General features: G+C 44.5%; 1 protein-coding gene across 1 annotated transcript in view; it reads right to left on the bottom strand.

The window, feature by feature from the left end:
• LOC143119387 (voltage-dependent T-type calcium channel subunit alpha-1I-like) overlaps positions 1-12847 on the bottom strand; it is an 86521-nt gene that overhangs the window by 39537 nt on the left and 34137 nt on the right. Inside the window, exons 16-20 of the mRNA XM_076280858.1 lie at positions 3986-4164; positions 3262-3388; positions 2441-2566; positions 2126-2215; positions 1651-1843 (exon numbers count right to left, since the gene is read on the bottom strand). Coding sequence (XP_076136973.1) covers positions 1651-1843; positions 2126-2215; positions 2441-2566; positions 3262-3388; positions 3986-4164 — 715 coding nt within the window. The remainder of the gene's footprint in view (positions 1-1650; positions 1844-2125; positions 2216-2440; positions 2567-3261; positions 3389-3985; positions 4165-12847) is intronic.

Here is a 12847-nt window from a genome sequence, read left to right as displayed (position 1 = left end):
GAAGCTCTCCGTTTGCGGAGCATAAAAAGAGTTTGACTAGTACGCGCCGCTATGTCGTCTGGTCCAGCCAGTTTCGTTGATTGGAAGCTAATTGTTGCAGCAGACGTTCCGTGACCGGAAAACTTCAGTCGCATGCCTGGTGTAGGTGTAGCCTGCCTGTAAGGACTTGAATATCTTGTCCTGTGCCTTACAATATCACTTGGATCACAGTGTCCCGTCTTTGTACTGGATGTGTACAGTATATCAAGTATGCCTAGTGATGTCGTGAACAGGAGGAACAGGGGGAGAGGAGGAAGAGAGCGAGGGAGAGAGGGGGAAAAGGAAATGATGCAAGATGGGGAGGAGGCTCTCGGGGGCGAAGAAGAAAAATATGGCAGCAAGATTGAAGAAGTGCCATAAGGGGAAGCCAGAAAGGGAGGAGGAGGAGGAGATGTGGAGAGGGTGATGAAGGATGGGTAGGGTAGAGGATGGGAAAATGACACAGAGAGATAAGTGAGACACAAGGAGGGAGAGACACAGATTAATCTGTCCCTCTTTTAGCAGCGAGACAAATGGGCCCAAACGCACTAAAATAACTAATGGCTTTATTCATATATTAAAGCATTAAGGTAGCTCAGAGGAGGACCGATTTGCTGACCTACTTACGGCACCACACAACCTGTGATATTCGTCTTGCATAGTTAACCTGCTAGAACCCAACCTGTTCCCAATCCCACTCTTAGTCATGGACGCATGCAGATGATCATATATCTGGGATACAGGCTGCTGGACGCAAATGCTCATTAGCGGAGTGGCCCACATTCACTTATTTCATGCCACTGAGTGGAGTCTGTGATAAGCTAAAATTAGAGAAGTCTCTGCTGCTGATAGAGAGTGGGACTTCAGCTGCACGTAAGTACAAGCCATATGGTTCTGTGTCATTCTCCTTCCCATTGCCATTTTTAATCTCCATTCCCAGGCAGATTTGGTCATTTTTGTCTAGCTTTTGCACCTTGTTTATTTACATTCAATCACCCATCTCTTAGCTTCATCACACTGTGTTCTAAATACCCCAGTTTACAGTTTACTTACTTAGTTATACTCTCCCTCCATCCATCCTTCCTTCTCTGTATATCTCTATATCTCTTACTCCTTTCTACTGCTAATAAACAAAACTTGAAAGAGAAAAGTTGAAAACTTGAAAGTATCCTTCACCAACTATCTCTCCTCTTCATCCTCACCTCTTACTCCTATTATGTATCTCACTATCCCTCCTTCCCTCCTTCTCCTCCTCCAACCCCTCTCTCTGTTCCTCTCTCCTCCCTCCTTTAATTGGTAATAAATGCCACTCGTTCCTTCCCCCACTCTCTCCTCCTCCCATCTCTGCTTCCCCTACTCTCTTCCTTCCACCCCTCGCTGTTCCTCTCCCTCTTTTAATTGGTCATAAACACAACCCCCCTCCCTCCTCCCCCAGACACACACACACACATTTTCAGTTTATTTACACTTTAGTGACCGTAAACAAAATATCTTTGGTGTGTGGACAAGACAAGGCATTTTAAGACATAATCTTGGGCTGTTGGAATCGCCAGACATCATTTTTTTCAACCCCCCTCCCCCCCAACACACACACACACTTTCTCTCTCCTCCTCCTCCTCCTCCTCCCTTACTCCGTCTCTTCCTCTCCATGCGGCGGAGCCTCTTCTCCTCCCTCCTCTTGGCCTCCTCCACCTCCTGGTGCTGGCGGCACTTGTGGAAGTTCTCCACCACCACGCCCACGAACATGTTGAGCACGAAGAAGCTGACGATGAGCAGGAACGAGATGAAGTACAGCAGCATCCACGGGCTGTAGTTCATGATGGGCTGGGGAACGCAGCGCAGCGCAGCGCAGGGAGAGAGAGAGAGAGAGAGAGAGGGACGGAGGGATGGGTGGATGGATGGACAGATCAGGGAGGAAGAGGAGAAAGAGAGAGAAAAAACAGAAGAGAATCATTGTTAAATTAGGGATATAATTAAGGTAAGGATGAGAGGAAGACATCATATTTCCTGTGTAGTTAGCCAGTGGAAAGCTTCAATGTGTGTTATGTGTGTGAGGGTGTCTCTGTGTGTCAATGCTTTAGTGTGTGTGTGTGTGTGTGTGTGTACCTGCTGATCTATGCCAACAGCATCCAGGCCGTGATACATGATGTTGACCCAGCCATCCTTAGAGGCCAGCACAAACAGGGACATCAAAGCCTGCGGTACCAAACATGGAGGAGAGACAATTCAGCTACAGCTCACCACATCACTCCTGTAACACTAGCTACTGATGCATATCTGTCCCACAGCCAAAATCCCACTACTGCAAAGGAAACACCAAAAGTCTTCTGCCACATATACCTACTGTAAAGCACAGTACTGTACAGTCACTGGTAAAATCATGTACTTGCTGTCAAATAACAATTACAAAAATAGTCGTACCTGTCCAAGATTATCAAAATTGTACTTGTGGTGAACCCATCTGTAATTGGCAGACAGGCAGTCGGATTTATTGGTGATGTTCTTCACATCCAAGCCCACACAGTAGTAGAACTTTCCTTTAAAAAGCTGCGGAAGACCAGATAAGTAAACAAATAAATAAATAAATAAAAAACTAACAAACATTAAGACATCTTTTAAGTGCTTCTCCTCATCCAGTGAAAGTCAAAACTCATAACGGAGCTTTTTGTGTAAGTGGAGGAAATAAACTCCTGAGGCTCTAAACTCCTGCATGACGACTCATCATAATCCTCGCTTCTCTGCATTCTAACCGTAAAAGAAAACAAAAAACAAAACAGTGCCTCTCAGGAGATAGATAGTGGAATAAATCAGATTAGATTGGAGATTTCAGAGCTTGTCAAGACGCAGGCTTGCAGCACAGAGAAGAGAAGGAGGCTGGACGCCCATGAATGTAAGCACATTAGAATCATTTCACACTCTAACGTCGTCTAGATAGAAATGCATACATCTGCATGTACAGTATGGATCTGTGCATCACAATTGCATACAGACAACCACATAGATTACAAACCCATAACATTTTAATCTACCTTAATCTCTCAACTCACTCACACACACACACACACACACACACACACACACACACACACACACACACACACACACACACACACACACACACACACACACACACACATACACACACACACAACACCTCCCCACCCCTACAACAACAACATCAACAACAAATACAATATTGCACTCATTCCTAAGTGAAATGAAAAAGAACATGAAAGTGGTACCTGGACCCCGAGGATGCCGAAGATGATGAAGAAGGCACAGCAGATGAGCACGATGTTGCCGATGGGCTTGAGCGAGGTGATGAGGGTCTCCACCACCAACTTAAGTCCTGGAGCTCGACTGATCACCCTGCCATGTGAGGAAGAACACATGAAGGAAGGAAGCAAGGAAGCAAGGAAGGAAAGCAAGGGAGGAAGGAAGGAGAGGGAGGGAGGAGAGGGAGGGAGGGAAAAGGAAGAGAGGAAGGAAGGAAGGAAGGAAGGGAAGATGGAAGACTGGAATTGATCAATCAGTCAATAAAACACTGAAAGTTTCTTAGCATTCCATACTCCATTTAGCTGTGAATATTATCTTTGGCGTTGCTGCAAGGCACAGTGACAAGCTGAATCAATGATGTTGGATTATTATGTCTGTGCTTAGCTACCCAAGAGCATTCAGCTTGTTTTGCCAATTCATATCAGAAAAACACACAGCAGTATATCAATAAAAATATGCCTAGCATCGACAAACTCTGTCCTGCACCAGTGTGCCAAGGCTTAATCTTAATCTTAATATGGGGGTGGGGGGCTGAAAATGAGAACCAGAAACAAGTGCTGTTTTTTCTGGATTCGGTGAACTTGAATAATAATAATAATAATAATAATAATAATAATAATAATAATAACAATAATAATAATAATAATAATAATAATAATAATAATACAAATTGGCATGAGTCCACCTCACCTGAGGGGGCGCAATGTCCTGAGCAGCCGGAGCACACGCAGGACGCCTAGGATCTTGGCGCCGCCCGCCATGGAGACAACAATGTCCACGAGCGACACGAAGACCAGGAAACCGTCCAGGATGTTCCAGCTGCTGCGAAGGTAGGCCCGCTCGCCGAGGTAGAGCCCCTTGGACACCACCTGAGAGAGAGAGAGAGAGAGAGAGAGAGAGAGAGAGAGAGAGAGAGAGAGAGAGAGAGAGAGAGAGAGAGAGAGAAAGAGACAGAGAGATGAAGAAGCTATTCAAGGAGAGGCAAACTCATTAAAGCAACACACTGCAGTTATTTCACTTGACAATAGAGGCTCCATTCTCATTTTGATGATACAGTGCAACTGCTGTGTTCCATTCTGCTCCATTGGATTTGTCTTGCACTCCAGTATAATTGACCAGGTCCAGTATAATAGTCTGTATGCTGTGTACAGTATAATAGTCTGTGAGTCTGAGTCTCTGTTCAGTGAATGTGGCGTCTGAGAGCCACAGAGAGCAACAAGGCAAAAGAGACGAGAGTATGAAGACGAGGCACATTCAGCCCTCAGAGACAAACGTGGAGCGTGGAAGTAAATCTGCCACTTACTCGTCCTGCAGGGACATATGGAGACCAAAGGAAAAAGGGGAAATAGAGAGAAAGAGAGAGAGAGAGAATGAGAAGGTCACAGAGAAAAAGAGGTATAAAACAGAGGGATACTGAATAAACTATGGGATAAGTGCAGCCTTTACGGTAGTCCATGAAAAGGGCACTCTGCTCTGGTCAAAGCCATTTAAGCTCCACTCACTCTCCTCCGGGAACTAAAGGGAGTGCATGCTGACTCTGAAAAGTTGGTTGAATAAAGTCAAATGGTAATTTTAGAATTAGATGACTAACGTCGCAAAATGAAGACAAGGTTTGCCAAGCAAAGAGGAAAAGGGGAAGGGGGGGGGGAAGGAAGCCTTTTGAGTTCTGTACAGTACGTCACCATTCTTTATGAGAATGAGTGAAGTAGTGAAGCTCCTGGAGAGAGAGCTCTCAGTAGGGGGAGGACAAGTCAAGAGGAGAAGATGGAAATAGAGAATGAGGGGAGGATTTGAGTGAGTGGCCCAGGTGCTCTGACATCTGTTTGAATGCTGCCGATGCATGAACGGAGTCGCTGTCACCGACCACCAGTCACTCGTCTCCGTGAGTCAGACTGGAAGCAAAGCGCACTGACAAGAGGAAGATGTGCAGGAGGAGGAGGAGGAAGAGGAGGAGGAGGAAGAGACGCATGGTAAACACCAAGCACCATGCCAACTGCTGCCATTCTTTATACCGAGACACTCTCAGTCAGACAAGAGACCAAACCAAAAATGTCAGAAAAATAAACCGCCGGGCGAAGTAAACATCAAGTGTCATCCTTATAGCGACGAGGCGAGACCTGCCCTTCCGCCACACCGCGCCGGGGGCCGGGGGCCGGGTTAGCGCACCCTCCTGTGTGACTCACCGACGAGATCCGAACCCGGCGGTCTCGCTTGCCTCCCGCCGCTCGCCCGTAAACCACTCGTCAATCGGCATGAATATTTCATGAGCCCCGCTACTGCTAGTGTACCAAACGCATATCATCACACACACTGACACACACACACACTGACACACACACACTGATACTCCCAGCGTGTTTCTAATGCATAAACCATTAGGTAGGTGAAGACGGGGCAAGAGATAGAAAGACAAGAGGGTGTTACACTAAACATTTTCGTTTGTGTTTGCCTGCTCGCATCCCGCGGGCTGCACAGGGAACAGTGGTTGTTGTACAGGGCAGGGCCGTAGTCACCATAGACATTGGACGTGTCCCCCCCCAATATTCGTACATAGAAAAAGAAAGAAAGAAAAAAACGCTGAAGGCTACTACAGGAAACCAACAATTCCCACCATCTGAAATGCAATCAAACGTAAATAACGCACAAATTAGTGACCTATTGATGGTTTCAGAGAGAGTAGCCTACACTGTGAGTGGTTTGTCCTGGTGGTTTTGCGTTTTTCGTTAGAGGCGTGTGCTAGCAAAAGCTTCCTGCACCCTACTGTCAATAATATCGCAAAAGATACCGTTCTCACAAAACTTGTTGGAAAGGTGTAGCACTGTCTAAGGAAACCCCATTCATTTTAGAAGCTGATCAGACTCAAAGAGAATTTTGAAGCATTTTCTATACTGTAGCCTATTTTCTCGCAATGATAGCGAAAGTGAAACGTAGTATCCTTTTATTTGAATTTGTGCGTGCCTGTGTCATTCATTTCTTTCACATGTCTTACAACATAAACTAGATGTACCACATAGCGGTACAAAATATGACCGCCGCTCAGTCCTGTACATCCGTTCCGCGAAAAGAAATCACACTTCAATTTGTCTCCATATTTTACTCCATCCCCCACTCTTGAAACTTTTGTGTATGCTTGTTTGGCATGCCTGAGTGTGTGTGTGCGGCTGCACAGAAAGTAGCCTACTGGTGCTGAAAAGGTGAATAGATTGTAGAATAGCCAAAGAAGATGTAGCATTGTTATAAAACCTTTAAAATCTCTAAACAATCACAAGTAGGGCAGTTCATCACAGTTCATCCATTGCAACTGGATTGATGAAAGGTCACTTACACCTGTAGGCTACATTGTATTTGGGAAAAGCAAAAGGTATCAGCATAATGTTATTTATTTATTTATTTATTTATTTATAAACAAAAACATCTCTGTCAGTTCCATGCCGTTTTCAACAGCTATCAAAAACAAAGGTCATTTTTGGATGGATGGATTTTTTGTGAATGTTTCTTCTTCTACATAAGATTTTAGTCATCTAAAAGCCTCCCTAAGCTATAAGGTAGGCATATTTACAACATAAATTGTCAATAGGCTATGCTGGCGACACAAATAAAATCTCCTTTGGAAACCAATGGCTTACGCCTTACAGTATCAAGCGGACTTAAACTGCCATATCGTGGCGAAAAGTTGTAATAAAATGCACGCAGCTCCATGAGTCAAGGAAAGCGCAAATGAAGTAGCCACTTCTAAATGGGACCCACTACACAGTAGCTTAAGGTGTGTTGCTAAAGCAGCCATAATGAAATGAAGGTGTCATTGTTTGGATACTTCACACACACATGCTTTTTAATTTCACAGACTACAACTACCATACTGGGATCAAAGCACATCGATTCCCCTCTCACACCCTGCACGCACTTAAAACAAAATAAACAGGCGTCTCAGTCTCACGCATGTACAGTATAGGCAAAACTGTATCAGACCGGCGGTGTAACGTTGGTAAATCTTCCATTGCACAGAATGATTTTTGTAGCACGTGCAACAAATGACAGTCGAAAGATACAATTACAGTGCTGCTATCAATTTGCTTGGTATAACGCATTTATAGTTTTTTACAAATGCAATCAATCAAATTGGCCTCCATCACTCAACCAACGCTAACGGTAACATTACCTAGGTCCTTATTGATATTATAAGATTAACGTACCTGCAGTAAAAACCAAGCATGTCCGATAAACACCCTTAGATTTATTTCGGCTTCAAGAAGAAATGGGAATTACATTTCATGTGAACATCATCCTATCCTTATTAGACGTTCTCTGCGGTAAACTGTAGGAAGCGTCCATTGTTTTTCCAACCCACTTTTAACTTCCAACAAAATTACGTCTCACTGCAACGATGCGCCATCTAGTGGACAAACCAATACTGGAAATGCAGCTATGATGATGATGATGATGAATATTTATTTTGGCTTTCTTTTAATCCTACTGAATTTGTAATTATGTATTGGCCGTTCTAATACCGATAGTATGTGGGTGCCTGTGTGTGTGTGCATGTGTATATGTGTGCACCGCCATCTACAGGCCAATGAGTGTACAGTCACTAAATGTACACCAAACCTAATTTTTGTTTTAGACCCCCCCATGGATGAAATTCTACGAAACTTGGCATACCCCCAGAGAATGCCAGGTCAATCATACACATACAATTTGGTGCAGTTCTGAACATCTTAACTGAAGATAGGGGCGATTAAAGCAGAATAATATTGCATTTTCATTTTTTACCGGGGGGGTGCAAATCACAAATGAGTGATTATGGGCCAGATTGATGTGGGCCCTTGAGACCAACATACCATAAAAGATTCTTCATCCTCAGTGCCACGGTTCAGGTAGTTATTTAGGAAAAACTGCTTTTTTTGCGGTTCGGGGGGCCCAGCACGGGGGGGGGGGGGGGGGAGTGGCCCCCAGGGACGAAACAAAATTTTTCCGTAAAAGTCTAGTGGGGCTACATACCCACCAAATTTCATGTGCCCCGGTGGTTCGGTGTCCCGGGTATCGTTGACCAAAAATTCATGAAGTAGATGACGAAAAAAAAAAAAAAAATCCCTATATGACAGCTTGCTAGCGGCGGTCATAATAATGCATTCATATGCTAGTAGTAATGTCAGAAAAGAACCGGTTTATAAGCCTCTTAGAAATGGTTGTTGCATCTTGCATGTTACATTTAGATGCGCACTCAATCGCGCATTCATGCAGTCAAAACGTACTCAATGTGGCGACGGCACAAAAGTTGAAAAAAAAAAAATGGCGGTGATAGCCCACAGTTAATGTGAATCGCGGACAATAACCAAAGAAAGAAATTTCCACCTCCATTCACCAAATAAAGGTTGTGTTTCTACATGTTAACACAAAACGTAATTTCTGTCAGAAACCAGCCTATAATGCGTAGGGTAACTTGAGGTGAGTCAGACAGAAGAGGGACCTGTCTTAGTAGCCTATCTTGAATCCCATCTCTTTCAAACTACCTTAAAATTGTGTGATTAGTGCCGCCAGAATAATAAAATCAAAATACAAAATATGATTGGGCTATAGGTCCAAACCTATGAGTAAGCATTCAGTGTAATATCAAAGATACTCTAGTCTGTATTTTCTTTTAAAATATACATTTTGGAGACAAATGGAGTCATACCACAGGTCTATGTCCAGGGATGGATTATTGAATGGACCTACTGGGCCCAAGAGCTCAGGGGGCCCTGAAGCCTAAGACTGTGTGAAGTTGCTTCTCCGCACTTCTATTTCCACAAAACTCACAAGTCGTCACAAGTCGGGTAATTTTTTTTTTTAAATCTTCCGGGGGAGTATGCCCCCGGGCCCCCCTATCTTAACTGGGGAGTTTTTTTTTGCATCTATGCCCAGGGGTTCATAATCCATCCGTGCCTATGTCCGTCAAAAGTTTGGTATATCCTAATTGACTGACTTAACTAATAACTTGTTTGTGATTTTAATAATATTTATGCATGGCAGGAAATGTATTGAAATTCTATTATTGAAATTCAGACCGCACGACAGATTTGGTCCCCCCCAATGTTGACATCATGGCTACGGCCTTGGTACAGGGTAAGGTGTCAGCGCACATCATGGCAGGTCTGGGATCAGAGAGAGGGAGGCAACACACTCAGGGCCAGATGTACTAACGCTTTTGCGCCCACTTCAGGCGTATTTGTTTCGCAATGTGCGCGTAAAATCATTGCGAGGTATGTACAAACAGGCCGCAATGATGTAAAAGCGCAAACTGCCTGTCGCGGGAGCTGAAAGTGGCAGATTGCGTTTGTCATGTCATGCATATGCATTCATGGGATTATCCAGGGGAAAGTGGGAGTTTAGCGTAAAAAGACGGGAGGAGAAGAGTAAAAAGCGCCTAATTATTTATTCCGTGGTATGTACAAAGACTGCTCCTGAAAGGGCACGTCTATTCTGCGCCTAAATACGTCCGCCTTGTAAAAGCAGGTGTTAATCCAAATTGCAGTTCAATGCGTCACTAAGAGAACCTTTCAAAGACAACAGAATCGCTATTTAGAGCACCAGTTTTTGTGGTGAAAGTATTTGTAGCCTACTACCAAAAGCAACCTCAACTTTTGTTGGCCTTTCGAATGTCTTACTTTCACTTTCACGTCATTCACTTAAACTTTCCTACTTGCTAGATTTGACCAATCTTCCATAGCCTACGTGCACAAGTAGTTTGAGTAGAACTACTGATCTTCATTATCTCCCTGCTTGTTTACATCTTATCATGTATGGTATTATTTCATGATCGCTAAACGTTTGATTCTTTTTAATGTTGTCATCAGTTAACTTCATTCAACTGTGTTTGTATGTACAGTAGGTGCTGTCATTCAGTTGTGGACGTTTGTAAATTGCGTTTATGGGAGAAGAAAGGCAGAGAAAGGGGCAGTTTAACGATTGATAAATACGATGGAAACTTGGGTCTGACAGCGTTCGCAATCTGCGGTGTGTCCATGACGGTGATAACGCTACATTCGCAAATGTACGTACAGCTGGCCCTCAGAGCATCCCTCCCAGAATGCAACACACAGCAGATGTGCGGCAACGCTGCACGATGTGTCAGGAGAGCAAAAATCCAAGTAAATAAGAAACGTCTCTGCAACACCTACAGACAAACCTGGAATGTTCTTTGGTAATCCTCCACAATGCTGTAAGCAGGTTATTTGCATGGAGTAGCTACAGAGTAGGCTACATGTGGTCCCATCTGAGAGATACCTGCCTGAATCTACAGATCACACCCCTCAAATCCCCATTAAAAAAAAAACAAGTACTGTAGACTGGCTACCTCAACGAAATCAACTGAACTATGTTCTTCATATTACTCTCGTCTCCCTCTCGGGCTCCATTTTCTAATAATTAAGCACCATTAGATGATGGAGGAGTGAGAAGAGGCCAGACAAATGAGATGGGACAGGCCAGAAAACCCACACACACGCGCACACACACACACACACACACACACACACACACACACACCAGGGGCTTCTGAAAGAGGAAACTCTGTTTAATTAATACCGTCCTCTAATTGCTCGCCTGGGGAGAGATGGCCCGGGCTGCAGCGCTAGGCTGTCTCTGTCCAACATGCTGCAGTCAGCATACACGGGACAATGGGGGAGGGGGAGAGAGGGAGAGGAAGAACCAAAGAAATGAATGAATGAATGATGGGATGAATAAGGAGATATATGAGGAAGTGAAGACAGACATAATATCTGTTTCTAGGTATTCAGACATGTGTCAACAGGGTGGGGGTTGGAGGGGAGGGGGGGGTGAGCGTCAAACTGCAGAAGACAGTGAGAGAGGGAGGGAGGGAGAAAGGAGAGTCAGAAAGAGACAGAATGTGTGTCTCGGTGTGCGAGTGTGTGTGTGTGTGTGTGTGTGTGTGTGTGTGTGTGCGTGTGCGAGTGTGTGTGTGTGTGTGTGTGTGTGTGTTTATAACTATGGATCTGAATGTGTATGAAGGTGAGAGCAGCATAGACATGTGTTTGTTCGGTCTAGTGTTCAGACATAGGCATAGGGCAGAACACCTTGCGCTTTTCCAGGCGGGCTGATGTAAACGTGAAACATTGATTTGGACCTTCTCAGGGTCACCTGTTTCCAAACAATAATTCAATTCACACAGGCCCAGCACACAACAGAAACCCAACTATCCATTCGCTGTAGCTCATTAGTTTCATCAGAAAGAAACATACTCATGACCTGTGTAGTAAAAGGAAACTCCCCGAGGGTCTATGATCTCTAGACGCCTGAGCATCAGAAGTCCTAGAGCAGCAGGTGGACAGCAGGTCACGTCACTGGAGATACCTGGACCAGAAACAAGCAACTCTCCCAACAGCCTGCTGGGTAGAGATCTCAGCGGTTCCCTTAAGAGGTGTAATATGGCCGATCACACTAGGAATGATACAAATGAAGACAACGCCTCATGTTGATGCATATGTTGTCTTTCTATTGTTCTCAAAACTAATGTATGAACATTGTCAATATTAGCTAGAGTGATACTGTTGTAGTTATTAACGTATTAACCCTTAACTACCTGAGGCCAATACCAACCCCTCTCACCCATCTCCTTCTGCAGAATCTCAGACCTTCCATTGCAGGAAGGCATCCAGGTCGAGCGGCAGGTAGGAAAGAGAGAGAGCTTGCAGGTAAGATCACCCACAATGGTAACGACTGCACCCTCTTTTCAAGACAATTGTGGCATGAATTGCAGCAAAGTGAAGGACAGGAAATGTAAACGTCAAACTTAAGAGGGACGATGAGGTGTGCATGAGGAGAATCCTGTCAGAGAAATGTATACAGTAAAAACCTGGCAGAAATCAAGCAGCATCCTGGAGAGGGAGGTTATGGATCAACCAAAACGAACTCTGTCTAAATCGATCTCTATAGCCATGCACACATCTCACACATAAGCAGCTGAGGCCCTGTTCCCAGCACCTGGCACCAGGCGTCCAGTCCCTGGGGAGATGGGAGAGCATGATGGCCTAAGAGGCTCCCCATAAGGCAAGAGGGCCAGGGCAGCCTGATGATCCACAGGCTGGGGGACACACATGAAAGGCCCTGAGCATCTGAAGCAGAGGATCATGGTCCAAAAAAAAAAGACTGCAAAAGAAGGGCACTGATCCAAGGTCATGGTCACGAGTGGCCAGGGAGGAGAGCAAAAGATGGCCTCTAATGGTCGGAGGAACTTATGGATGCCACACTATCCAATCAGACCATGCAGTCGTGTATAGCAGTTATGGTCACATTGGTTTATTTTATTTTAGTTTTAGTTTAGTTATCCATCAATTTGATCCTTTTTTAAAAGTAGGAATTTCTTTTTCTAAATAATGTTAACCTAACTCAATTTCTTCATAGTTTTGCTGCAGTTCAACCTGTTTAAACCAGTTTAAAGCCATCAGCAGTTTGCAAAGCTAGACTTTCAAAAAAGCTTCTCCAACACTGTTCCTTTAGCTCCCTTCTCAGAGTCTACACATGCATGAAACATCCTCTGCCTGAGTTTGCCTGAAG

This window comes from Alosa pseudoharengus, unplaced genomic scaffold (assembly GCF_046254945.1).
Source record: "Alosa pseudoharengus isolate Yale_2024_CS ecotype anadromous, Long Island Sound unplaced genomic scaffold, YU_APseudo_1.1 YU_APseudo_1.1_scf_1, whole genome shotgun sequence".
Taxonomy (NCBI): domain Eukaryota; kingdom Metazoa; phylum Chordata; class Actinopteri; order Clupeiformes; family Clupeidae; genus Alosa; species Alosa pseudoharengus.
The sequence above is the reverse complement of the archived record's forward strand: the minus strand, read 5'-3'. Positions and strand labels throughout refer to the sequence as shown.